General features: G+C 39.2%; 1 protein-coding gene across 1 annotated transcript in view; it reads right to left on the reverse strand.

The window, feature by feature from the left end:
- Positions 1–7144: 7144 nt before the first annotated feature.
- Positions 7145–13609, reverse strand: part of DCDC2 (doublecortin domain containing 2) — a 122432-nt gene continuing 115967 nt past the window's right edge. The window contains exons 9-10 of the mRNA XM_030552531.1: positions 10215–10544; positions 7145–8447 (exon numbers count right to left, since the gene is read on the reverse strand). Of these exons, the coding sequence (XP_030408391.1) occupies positions 8343–8447; positions 10215–10544 (435 nt within the window). The 3' untranslated portion in view covers positions 7145–8342. The remainder of the gene's footprint in view (positions 8448–10214; positions 10545–13609) is intronic.

Here is a 13609-nt window from a genome sequence, read left to right on the forward strand (position 1 = left end):
TGACCTCCGATCTCTGTGTCTCAAAGTCATGACAATGTGAATCGATTCTGAAGGATTGCAGAGTCAGACTGGAACTCCTCAACTATTAGTGTCAAAGGTCACTGGAAAGATAACTATTTCTCAATTTGCTGATGTGACCTATGAGCTCCTTGCCAATTTTGGTACTCCTCATGTATTTCCACTCTTCAAATCTTTACCTCAAATAGGGTTCAATCTTATGAACCATGACACATGCAAACTATCCCATTGACTTCAATACATCAGGGTTCACCCCTTTGTTTATATTCAGGCAACCTTCAGATGTATTTCATTGAGCTGTTAAAATATGATAGAATTCAAGAAGTCAAACTCTTGAGCAAATTTCATGCTTCCAGGTTGCCTCATGTACCTCTGGTTTCCCTCACAATGTTGGGTCTACAACAGGATAAGGGGGAAAAAAATACACACAACTGAATGAAGGCATAGAATTCTCTTTATAAATAAATAGGTGTTTTCTGTTAACAAAAGCATTCTACCATTTTACAATATAATATTTGATTTATATATTTGCTTTGCAAAGTACATTTTTTTAATGCCTGTTAAATAAAAAAAATATATAGAGGGTTGGAGCCTCTCTCTTTAGAAAAGAGGCAAGCTCACATTAAACCCCTGTGATGATTTTACACTTATTGAAGTAATTTAAACAACTGATCCAAGCATGCTCCACATCCCTGCCAGCATACACCAAAGGACAACTGATGAAAATTACGGCCTTGGGCCCCTTTGAGCACCTTCTTAACTTTTTGCACTGACTTCCATGGGGCTACCCAGTGTGCCCATGTGAGTAAATTGTTGCAGGATTAAGGCCTAAGAGTAAAACGAGGGAGGGAGTCCTTGGGCCTGTGACAAGCCCACACCATACCACTGATTTGAAACCAGTGGGAAGCTTTGCAGTGCTTAATTTGTAACGAAAGAGGTGCTGGGGCTCAAGCAATTTTTTTACATTCATAACTGATGCAGCAAGCCCAGATGTGCCAGAGCTATGAACTGTCAAACCTAGAGGTGCTGGGGCTTAGCCCTGCCACAAAATAAGCACTGGAGCTCTGCCCTAACAACGACCGTACAGGATATCCAAGAGTTGGCTTCAATCAGTTTAAAAGAGCTACACCCTATAGCTGTAAAGGCTTTAATTATCTTCCAGAATTTTCCATCTCTTTCTGAGCTCCTCATCCATTGACAGCTTCTCTGCCAGGTCTAGGCTGTTCTCTTCCTCTGCATTCAGGGCTCAATTTTTCAAGAGTTCTGCTCTCAATCCAGCAAAGCATTGAAGCATGTGCTTAAAACTTTAAATATATGTATAATCCCTTTTTAGTAAGTAAGATATAATGGGAAATACCATGAGAACCAGTACTAAGTATAAGGAATAGCAGTTGAAACCAGAAGCATTTTACTTTCCATTAACAAAGTAACAGAAAGCTTTGATCACACATTATGTATACACCAGTACATAATTGATGCATACACTGATATGCCCATAAACAATAACCCATAAACAGGGGAATGGTTTTACTGTATACTGGCATCTCTAGAGTGCTTTGTCTGGCTACAGGCTACATAGAGGTATTTCTACCACACAAAATGGTATATCTATGAACAGTATTCCTATTTAATTGCTCCTCTTGTGATTATTTAACAGTTATATTGCAGTAGTGCCCAGAGTCCTCACCCATTGTTTTAGCAGCTGTGCAAACACCGTAAGTGACAGCCCCATGCCCAAACAGCCTATAATCAGACATGCTGGGGAGAGGATGAGTAATAAAAACATGATATTTAGCACAGGCTACCAGTGTGTGGAGTTCTTAGCCAGCCACTAGCAGGATATCACCAATCTTCCTGTGCACTAGACTCCTGTTTGGTCTATAAAATAAGTAACTTTTATAGTAAAATAATTGTAATAAAATTTTTCAAGCTACTTTATTTAGTATCTGACTAATTTTAAAGGCCATCTTAATGGGTGTTTGAGCCAAACATTAAGATACCCATGACGGACACTCTTTTTCAGTATTTTGCCATTTTGGGGGCTATTTCTTTCCTGCTAACAAGACAAGAAATATTTATTTAGCTTTATTTTAGATTGGATTTTTTTTATTGTCTTCACTTTCATATACTGAAATTGGGGAGGCATTTCCATTTCCTTATATGAACGTACTTTATTTAGACCCGATTCATCATAACACTTAGGCATGCACTTAACTTTGAGTGCATGCTGCAGTTCCATGGGACTTAAGCACATGCTTAAATCCTTTGCTGCATTGGTGGCTTCATCTCCTCCTTTAACTGCCTAGAACAGGGGTAGGCAACCTATGGCATGCGTGCCAAAGGCGGCACGCAAACTGATTTTCAGTGGCACTCACACTGCTTGGGTCCTGGCCACCGGTCCAGGGGGCTCTGCATTTTAATTCAATTTTAAATGAAGCTTCTTAAACATCTTAAAAACCTTATTTACTTTATACAACAAAAGTTTAGTTATATATTATAGACTTATAGAAAGAGACCTTCTAAAAATGTTAAAATGTATTACTGGCATGCAAAACCTTAAATCAGAGTGAATAAATGAAGACTCGGCACACCACTTCTGAAAGGTTGCCGACCCCTGGCCTAGAATGTGTACAGATTAGGAAGGCACCGTTGATTTGAAAATTTCCTGGGCTATCCCTGGTGAACAGCTAAAGCTATTATTTGCTGAATGCCAATTGTGCAAAACAAAAGTAAAGTCCTGTCCTGACCCGTGCATTTATAAGCACACTAATGAGATGCCTCCTTTCCTAATAGCTAAGATTTTCAAAAGTGATCAGTGATATCTAAATTTTGGTGTCCAAAGGAAATATCTTCAGTAGTGTGGTCGAGGGCAAACAGAGTTTAATTTGGTGAACATGGAATTTAGTTTAGCCACTTTTGTTATCCCTACCCTACACTACTGAATATTTTAAAGGGAAAACTCTTAATAAGGCCACACACTCAAGAATTCAGTGATATAAAATCCATCACTTTCACTTTCACTGTGATGTCATCAGAACTACCTGTTACAGACTATGCTTATCCTTTCTCCGCAAATTAAAGAGTACCTGGTACAACATTCATGTTCTGAATGATACTATATATCATTGCAGAAGATGACATACTGAAAATGCCTATATTTTTATTTTATAAAGAGTCTTATTTGCTATCCTGAAGAAATGTGTGCTTAGATGTTTGTAGGTAAGCAACAGAGAGAAATTTATAAGAATGAATGAAAATTGCCTGCTGTCAGACAATAAATGAAATAATCTGACATAAGAGTTAACTATATACTATCAACTTGAACTTTTTAAAACTAATTTGACAACAAAATTCATTTTAACCTTTTAAATAGCATGTCATTAAATAAAAAAAAAACCTGAAAAAATATGAAGGTTTATGTTCTCCCACTGATGTATATAAACGTCTTTTAAGCAAGGGAGGCACTGATTGTACAGGGAAATAATGCCACTGACTATACAGCGTGCTGCCAAATACACAGAATAAACGAACTAGAAAAAGAGAAAATATTATCGGGATCTCCATGTACCTACTGTTAGATATAAAGTTTTCACACAAATATGTTTTTCAAGTTGTATCTGTCCCTTTAAAGTTTTCATGTTTGCTATCTATTTGTTGATGCTAGGCAAAATCACAGGTACTGAAGATGGAAAGTACCTATTAGGTCATCTAGACCCTAATCCTGTAACAAGAGGTGCACTTCCACATCATATGGATCCCACTGACTTCTGTGGAGCTCAACATAGATATAACAGGCCCATGACCAGTGCCCTAGTTCCCAATTCAGCAAAGCACTTAGGCATGTGCTTAATACTAACTAGGCACAGGAATGATCAAATTCTGATTGAGCAAAGCGTGCTACAACAGCCATTTATTTGCTAGAGTTTTTACAGAAAGTTGAGCATATGTACCCAGACAAGATACAGATGTTTTTTGGTAGCTGACACACTGGCTGACTTTAGTTAATTTGCTCCTGCTTAACTACTAGAAGATTAATTGTCAGGATGCCTAGAGCTCTTCTACAGGTTTTTTTTCCATTGTTTAAAATGTAAATAAAATAATTTAAGCATGTGCTTAACTTTAAACATGTGCTTATGTCCCACTGAAGTCATTGGGACTTCAGCAAAGCACTTAAGGACATGCCATTGTGCTTTGCTGAATAAGGGTGGTCTTAAGCACATAGTAAGGGCTTTGCTGAATTGGGGACCCGAGTGCAGAATTGTTCCCAACAGGAATATTCCCCAGTGCTTTGCCCAGCCCAGTTCAATAAACCACACCCAAATTTAAACGCTATAAAAGTTTATCTTTGAGTTCTTGCAACCTGTACAGACTTTGTTCCTCTGGCTTTTAATGCCACCTTTTATATATCTATATTGCTAATACTGTGAGATATATTGGAGGGTCAACATACATTATTCTCATTGGGGTAAAATATCAAAATATATGCTAGAGAAATATAGCCGTTTAGGTGGTTTTCAATTACTGTGAATGCTTTTTTACATTTTTTTTAAGTTTGTTTCAGCGGCTTAGAATGAACTTTAAAAAAATAACTGCATGATAACCACAAAAAGTAAGTGTTTAGTAGTAATTTGCTAGCATTAACAAAAAAAAAACCCTCAAAATCGAAACCAAGAAACCGCCATCACATATCTATAGTTAGCTAAAATATGGTTAAGATCAGAGAAGTATTCATTTCTATGACTTGCAACATAGTGGCACTATCTATTGAAGTTTAGAAAAGAAATAAAGACAGTGGGAATCCATGTAATAAAGACAACCAATATTCTGGATGATACTCTTACGCACTAGTGCAAATGAAACCTCAGCTTATCTGGAACCATCTTACTACGACCAGTGAAGTAACATTTTTAAACTTTAAGAACTATGCTCAGGATTAAAACATACAGCATTTATAGTAGAGTTTTGTGCAAAAAAACCTAATGGGCCAGATCATCAAATGGTGTAAACAGAGATGGCTCCGTTGACATCGGTGGAGCTAAACTGAGTTATAGTAGCGGAGGATATGGGCTAGTGTTTTCATTTATAAATTACTTTCTCATTGGCTGATGAATCAGCTGCAATCCAACTTTTCAAAACTAAAACAGAAGTTAAATTTTCTCCCCTTAATCTATTAATCTACTACAGAAATTTAAAATTTCTTAATATTTGTTGTAAATAGTTAAAATTTAACATTGTGACTGGATAAACTTTCCAGTTTTGAAAAGTGAACATATTATCTTAGGGGTTTATATTTTAATGAAGTTGTCTTACCTTATAGCAAAGCTGGGTGAATAACTGATTTTTTGTTTTGCTGGCAGTTCAGCGAAAAAGGATTCAGTTCAAGCCAAACCGAAACTAATGAAGACCTCAGGTAAATCAAAAGTTGACAGAAATTTTGTTTTGTTTCCACTAGGGCTGTCAAGCAATTAAAAAAAATAATCATAATTAATCGTGCAATTAAAAAATTAATCGTGATTAATTGCACAATTAATCGCACCGTTAAACAATAATAGAATACAATTTATTTAAATATTTTTGGATGTTTTCTACATTTTCAAATATATTGATTTCAATTACAACATAGAATACAAATTGTATAGTACTCACTTTATATTTATTTTTATTACAAGTATTTGCACTGTAAAAAAATAAAAGAAATAGTATTTTTCAATTCACCTAATACAAGTACTGTAGTGCAATCTCTTTGTCATGAAAGTTGAACTTACAAATGTAGAACTATGTACAAAAAAACTGCATTCAAAAATAAAACAATGTAAAATTTTAAAGCCTGCAAGTCCACTCAGTCCTACTTCCTGTCCAGCCAATTGCTCAGACAAACAAGTTTGTTTACATTTGCAGGAGTTTACATTTTGCAGAAGCTGCTCGCTTCTTGTTTACAATGTCACCCAAAAGTGAGAACCGGCATTCTCATGGCACTGTCGTAGCTGGTGGCACAAGATATTTACATGTCAGATAAGCTAAAGATTCATATGTCCCTTATTGCTTCAAACACCAGTTTAGGGGAGATGCATCCATGCTGATGATGGGTTCTGCTCAATAACAATCCAAAGTAGTGTGGATAGAAACATGTTCATTTTTATTATCTGAGTCAGATCCCACCAGCAGAAGGCTGATTTTCTTTTTTGGTGGTTTGGGTTCTGTAGTTTCCACATCACAATGTTGCTCTTTTAAGGCTTCTGACAGCATGCTCCACACCTCGTCCCTCTCAGATTTTGGAAGGAACTTCAGATTCTTAAACTTTGGATCAAGTGCTATAGCTTTTTAGAAATCTCACATTGGTATCTTCGTTGCATTTTTTGAAATCTGCAGTGAAAGTGTTCTTAAAATGAACAACATGTGCTAGGTCATCATCCGAGACTGCTATAACATGAAATATATGGCAGAATGCGGGTAAAACAGAGCAGGGGACATACAATTCTCCCCCAAGGAGTTCAGTCCCAAATTTAATTAATGCATTATTTTTTTAACAAGTGTCATCAACATGGAAGCATGTCCTCTGGAATGGTAGGGAAAGGATGGAGGGGCATACGAATGTTTAGCATATCTGGCACATAAATATCTTGCAATGCTGGCTACAAAAGTACTATGCAAATGCCTGTTCTCACTTTCTGGTGACATTGTAAATAAGAAGAGGGCAGCATTATCTCCTGTAAATGTAAACAAACTTGTTTGTCTTAGCAATTGGCTGAACAAGAAGTAGGACTGAGTGCACTTGTAGGCACTGAAGTTTTACTTTGTTTTGTTTTTGAGTACAGTTATGTACAAAAAAACCCCCTACATTTGTTAGTTGCACTTTCATGACAAAGAGATTGTACTACAGTACTTGTATGAGGAGAACTGAAAAATATTCTTTTGTTTATCACTTTTAAAGTGCAAATTTTTGTCATGAAAAATAATATACGCTTTGATTTCAATTACAACACAGAATACAATATATATGAAAATGTAGAGAAACATCCAAAAAATTTAATACATTTCAATTGGTATTCTATTGTATAACAGTGTGATTAAAACTGTGATTAATTGTGATTAAGTTTTTTGAGTTAACTGTGTGAATTAACTGCGATTAATTGACAGCCCCAGTTTCCACTAGTCACTTTTGGAAGCAAAGGAAATGAAGGGCTATGTACACAGAAGAGCTAGAGGAGGAAGCGGTGGTGTTTGTTCTCTTATAACCTTCAGCCCAGTGGCTCAGGCACCCTCCTACGATGTGGGAGACTGATTTCAAATCCCTGCTCCACAACAGGCAAAGGCAGGAATTGAAGACAGGCCTCCCATGTCACAGGTAAGTGCTCTAGTCAACATTACCTCCTCCAGCCATTTTGTGAATGGTCCTAAGTCAGCCCCCCCAAAAAAATTGGCTGAAACAATTCTGCAAATTCAGGCCAGATTCTGGACTAGTTTGTGGTCAAGCAAAACTGCATTTTTTGGCAAAGAAATTGTGTCTGAAATATGTTGCCCAATTCTACTCTATAGCCCAAATCCTGCAAACAGTTCTATGTGCATGCAGACTTCCTACATCTGTGCAGAGTTCTACTGAAGTTAGTGGGTCTTTCTGCAGCAGCAGGGATCTGAGTACATGGATCAGGTTGCAGCACTGAAGTCTCGCTATCTCCTCCACTTTATTCATAGTACTATATATATGTGCTTTTAATTAACAGAACCACCACTAATGCTGCTGCTTTACTGGAAACATCTAATCAGAATAGATTCTCGACTCCAGTTTTATGTGGGTGAACTCCACCAAGAGGAGAATCTGGCCCATTACCTCTAAATTATAAGCCTGGAAATTAAGTGTACCTCATATTTCTAGCTGTTTATTATTCTAAGAAAAACATTATACATTTTTCCATTAGAAGTCACAAAAATATTGTTTTCTAAACAAAATTGCTAAAAAACTCTGATATCTAACAAATTTTTTTTTGGAGCACATTGGAAGACTAACACATGGGGTTGATTCTAGAACTATCATCTGATACCAAAGAAGGAATAGCTCACTTATTTATAGTATTTCTAAACAAAAACCCTTACATTTCCCCCCTAAAATCTCATCAGTAAGTCACATATTGTGAAAATAATTCAATCTTCCTTTTAATAGGATGTTCATTATCTCTGTCAATCCATATGGCATTATCATTTCAAGACTCAATAGGTGGTGCTCAACTATATCTTCACATTATAAATTATCAATCATAGATAACAACATGCTTTAAATGTCAAATATTACAATCCTTCATTTTCTGCTAAGCTACTTTTTAAAAAGTCTATGCTACAGCAGCATACTCATTGGTTTGGTCATTTTTTTCACTTTCTTGTGGGCTGGTGATAGTTACTCTTGGATTTGATGCTTTTTCCAGATGAGAGTCAATCTAGAGAAAAAAGGAACCGAGAATTGATATTTTAAGCTTGGCAGGTAACAGACTTAATTATATATTTGTTGACATGCAATGAAGTAGGCCACACTAGAATTTCTACTAAGAATTCTTCAAGTGAAAAAATACATACGAGCTAGTCACCAATGTAACATGGGTAGCTTATACATGAGGTCCTCCCATCAGGTACTGATAAGTAGGAAAAAAGGTGAAAGTAGCAGAACCTTTGCTCAAATTGGAATATTTTTTCCTGTTTATATTCCCATCTGAGAAAACATCCCTTCTAAATTAAGCCTCCCAAAGATGCAGTCTCACTTTGTGACATAAACCCTCTCATAGTCTCCACACTGTTCCCAAAAGCATTCCATCAACATATCAACACAGAAAATAACAAATCCTACTTCTGATGAGAATGTTGTTGCATATCTGTCTAGTAATCTTTATTTGAAAATGTCCTTGTGTGTCATACCAATGGCTCAGAATAAATCCCAAATTTAGAAGTATGGCAGAGACTATCCTGAGCATCATGGGAGGTACAGGAACTTTCACTTCTTAATGGTATGCAATCAGAAAGCTGGTCCCAGTTATCCTATCCCTGACAATGGGGAATCCAGTCAGGGAGTGCCATGTTAAGTTTACGACCTACGCACCGTGTAATCTCAGGAAATCTATCCACTGCTCAGGTTACCGAACACTTGGGATAGTTCACACGTGACAGACATTTCTGATTCCATTTCCTGCTATCGAAGACCCTCTCATACCAGCAAATGGAGGATACAGCATCAGGCACCTCTCCCTAAATTTGTGGCATACCCTCCTTGTCCTAAGGGACAAGACTTGTGTTTTAAAATCCCATGAAGAGAAATCCCCTGCCTTTAAGATTCTTGTTTATTTTAACAGTCCTTTTCTATCTGAAAATATAAATATTAAATAAATCAGTAAGACTTCCATAAAATGAGAGCAGCAACACTTATTAAATGCAACCTCTGTGCAGGGCAACTCAGCCAAACAAACAAGGCACTGGTTTCATAAACCAGTAGACATGCTTGTGCGCATCCCACTGTCCCCGATATGTCTGACAGAGGAAGTGAAGAATGAAATATACAATCACACTGCTCTTCTTGAGAGTGCAGGAGTCTTGTATTTCTAGTACCCTGCCTATCCACAAAGGCAGGACAAAAACCTGCCAGAGTGACGGAGCAACAAATACATTCTTTGCCAGTTGGAGAAAGAATTCTGCAGTTGTAGCCAGAAGATGAGAGGGGTTATAAATGAGGGGCAGGGCTGGCTCCAGGCCCCAGCACGCCAAGCGCGTGCTTGGAGCGGCATGCTGCGGGGGGCGCTCTGCCACTTGCCAGGAGGGCGGCAGGCGGCTCTGGTGGACCTCCCGCAGGCGTGCCTGCGGAGGGTCCGCTGATCTGCGGTTACGGTGGAGCAGCCACAGGTAAGCCTGCGGGAGGTCCACCGGAGCCGTGGGACCAGCGGACCTTCCGCAGCCACATCTGCGGGAGATCCACCGGAGCCGCGGGACCAGCGAGTGACAGAGCTCCCCCCGTGACGTGCCGCCGTGCTTGGGGCGGTGAAATGGCTAGAGCCAGCCCTGATGAGGGGAAATAGCTTTCCTGCAAGTTGAAACTCCATGAGACTCCAAGGACCTTATCGTGGCTGAGCTGGACTACATTTGCAGTACAGAGAGCTAGTGCTGGAATGAATGAGGCAATATCTTTTTTTTTTAAACAAAATATTGAAAGAATAAGCTGTTACCTGGCTTTGATTGTCAAAGTCCTCTGGTGCTTTTGTTTCTTCTTCAGGATGAAGATCATTGTAGTCATTAAACTGCTCCATTTCCTCACCATTTTCTTCATTAGTTTCACCATTTAAGCGGAAAGGCCCCTCTTCCTCCAGCTGTCCAAGATTCTCTTCTTCTTGCTCTTCTTCATAATGCTCATTTATTTTCTCTTCATTTTCTTCTATCTCATTATAGAGAACATTTCCATTAGTGGCCTCCCCCATTTCCTCTCCCTGATCTCCTTTCATGTCTCCCTCGTCTCCCTCTTCTTCATTTTCTTCCTCATCTACTGTTTCTGCTGGCCTCTGATGAAAGCAAGGGCAGAGTTATGTCATTTTCAAACATCTTTAATCAAAACATCCCAAGCAATGTAGTAATATGGTGGATCCATAAGTCATAATTGCATCATCATAAAGGGATAGCTGCAATATTTTACAACAAGGAAATTATTTATATAAATGGTCTATATATATTAGATGAATAGAATGGATATAAATGGTCTAAATATATTATCAGCCAAAGAATCATGTGTCCCAGACGCTTCTCTCTAACTAAGGGCTAGACCAGTGGTTCTCAAAGTTTTGTACAGGTGACCCTTTTCACATAGCAAGCCTCTGTGTGTGACCCCCCCTCCTTATAAATTAAAAAACACTTTTTTACATATTTAACACCATTATAAATGCTGGAGGCAAAGCGGGGTTTGCGGTGGAGGCTGACCGTTCGTGACCCACCCCCCATGTAATAACCTCATGACCCCGAGAGGTCCTGACCCCCAGTTTGAGAACGCCTGGGCTAGACAATGCCACGGAGATCAGCAGGGGGAAGAAGGGGGAAAGTCCAGTTTGTCACACCATGAGGAAGATGGCAGAAGGTATTGTGGGGGTGGGAATCTATGAGGGATCAACCACTGCACAATCCCATATTCCCCATTCTAGAGGGCTAAGGATTGGGATTTGCATGGTGAGAAGGAACAGTGAGTGAGACAGGCAGGTGCAAGGAAGCATACACATCACCCTCTCCTCAGCCTGTAGAGATTACTGAGGAAACAAAAACAGCCCTTGGCTGTGCTACCTCTTCTGTGGCTCCAACTTCCATTAAGGAGATAAGGAGGTGGACAGGAGTCCCAGATCCATTGTGGAGGGACAGGGCCTCTGAACAGATGAGATCTACCTACTGCAGATGCCCCAGAGAACCTGAAAACAGAGGTACCATATAGGTGTCCCAGACTGCTGGCAGATCTGGTTGTGGTAACCATTATACTGCACAACTTTAAGTGGGGAAAACTTTACGTTTAATAGAGAGCATTCATTTACCTACATTTTCAAGATTTCATAAGAAATCTACTTCCAATTCACATGCTCCAAATTTGAAAATCAATGGGCCCAATTTTCAGAAGTACCCAGCACCCAATCACTCACACTTAGAATGGTGGGAGCTACTGCATGCTATGAACGTCTAAAAAGTCAATTTAGGGGACTACACAGGAGCTGAGTTCTTCTGAAAACCCTGGCTCCAATTGTTAGAATTGAGAACTTTGGAAAAATCTGGTCCCACTGTTTTAAGTATTATTTTGGCATCAACAAAATATAATTTTGTGCATATCAAACAAATTCTTCATTTAAACACTCTCAGTTTAGTAAGGGTGGGTTGTGACACTCTGCACCATGTATTCACCATAGTAATATGATTATGGTATGATTATGATATAATTATGTTGCATCTTTTACAATATATGTAAAAGCAGCGAAGAGTCTTGTGGCACCTTATAGACTAACAGATGTATTGGAGCATGAGCTTTCCTGGGTGAATACCCACTTTGTCGGATGCATGCATGCTGAATATGATTATCCTATTTGTAAGAATGTATCATTTTTGTATCTGGAGTTATGAATATTGACTATGTATTTGTATTTCAAATGTGTTTGCTCCTGGATAACACCCAAAAGTTCATTTGAATTCAGGCTAGCCAGCACATCATGAATGGGCTATTCAAGTTGAATGGGGTCCATCAACAAAGACAATGGCCCATGGAAAAGGCTTGTCCTGACCTGGGGACACTTCAGTCAGCCTATGGATAATGGCTGCCATGACACATCAGTGCATGCAAGGGCTTTTCAGTAAATCACATTATACTGAACTCCTTTTTGGTACCTGTATTTTTTCCACAAACTCGGCTGGGAACTTGGCTTGGAACAAAGGGGTTCCCACTCTATGGAAGAAGCTATAAAAGGGGAACAGGACATCACCAATGAGTCTCACTCCCCTCACAACAGAAAACCTGAAAACACCTTCGAAAAAGACAGAATTGGGGAAATGCTGGTCCCAGGCTGGAAAAAGGATTCCTGCCTGTGTATGCAAAACCTAACCTGCCTGTACTAACAGAGTGAGACACTGCTTGATTCAAATCCTATCTAGTGTACCATAGAATATCAGGGTTGGAAGGGACCTCAGGAGGTCATCTAGTCCAACCCCCTGCTCAAAGCAGGACCAATTCCCAACTAAATCATCCCAGCCAGGGCTTTGTCAAGCCTAACCTTAAAAACCTCTAAGGAAGGAGATTCCACCACCTCCCTAGCTAACCCATTCCAGTGTTTCACTACTCTCTGAATGAAATTTTTTTTCCTAATATCCAATCTAAACTCCCCCACTGCAACTTGAGACCATTCCTCCTTGTTCTGTCATCAGGTACCACTGAGAACAGTCTAGATCCATCCTCTTTGGAACCCCCTTTCAGGTAGTTGAAAGCAGCTATCAAATCCCCCCTTATAAGGCTTAGATTGTGATTTTCTTTATTTCTTAGGTAATCTTCTTTAATCTGTACGCTATTACATATAATCACTTAAAATCTAACTTTCTGTAAATCTGTTTTATATTTTTATCTAAAAGAGTGTGCTTTGGTTGAAGTGCAAAGGGAAATCTGCTCAGGAACAGACAGCAGGTGCATTGTCCTCTCCACACTGAGGGAGTGGCAGACTGGGTAATAAATTCATATTGGTCAGGCTCAGAAAGTTATAGCTCTGGGATTCTAGACTGGAGAGCTGGCGGGTATTTTGGCTGCAGCCTTTCTATTGTTGGTTCATGAAGTAGCTGGTAGAGCATTCATGTCATGAACAGAGCTGGGTGTGGCCCCTGCCTATGGATGTTTGTGTGAGGGCAAGCTTGGAGGGCTTTGCAGCTTATCACAATGCTACAGTGTGAAAGGGAACCCAGACTGGTAAAACAGAGGGCTCAGTGGTACCCCAGTTCCAGGTGGCACCCCAGGGAAAACCCATGACAGCGGTTTCTTATCAGGAGATGCCATATGACCTGCAAGGTGATTATGAAAGGTCAGGGAACAGGCAATCTAATTCACTGCAAGGACACTAGTTTC

Source organism: Gopherus evgoodei, chromosome 2 (genome assembly GCF_007399415.2).
Source record: "Gopherus evgoodei ecotype Sinaloan lineage chromosome 2, rGopEvg1_v1.p, whole genome shotgun sequence".
NCBI lineage: Eukaryota > Metazoa > Chordata > Testudines > Testudinidae > Gopherus > Gopherus evgoodei.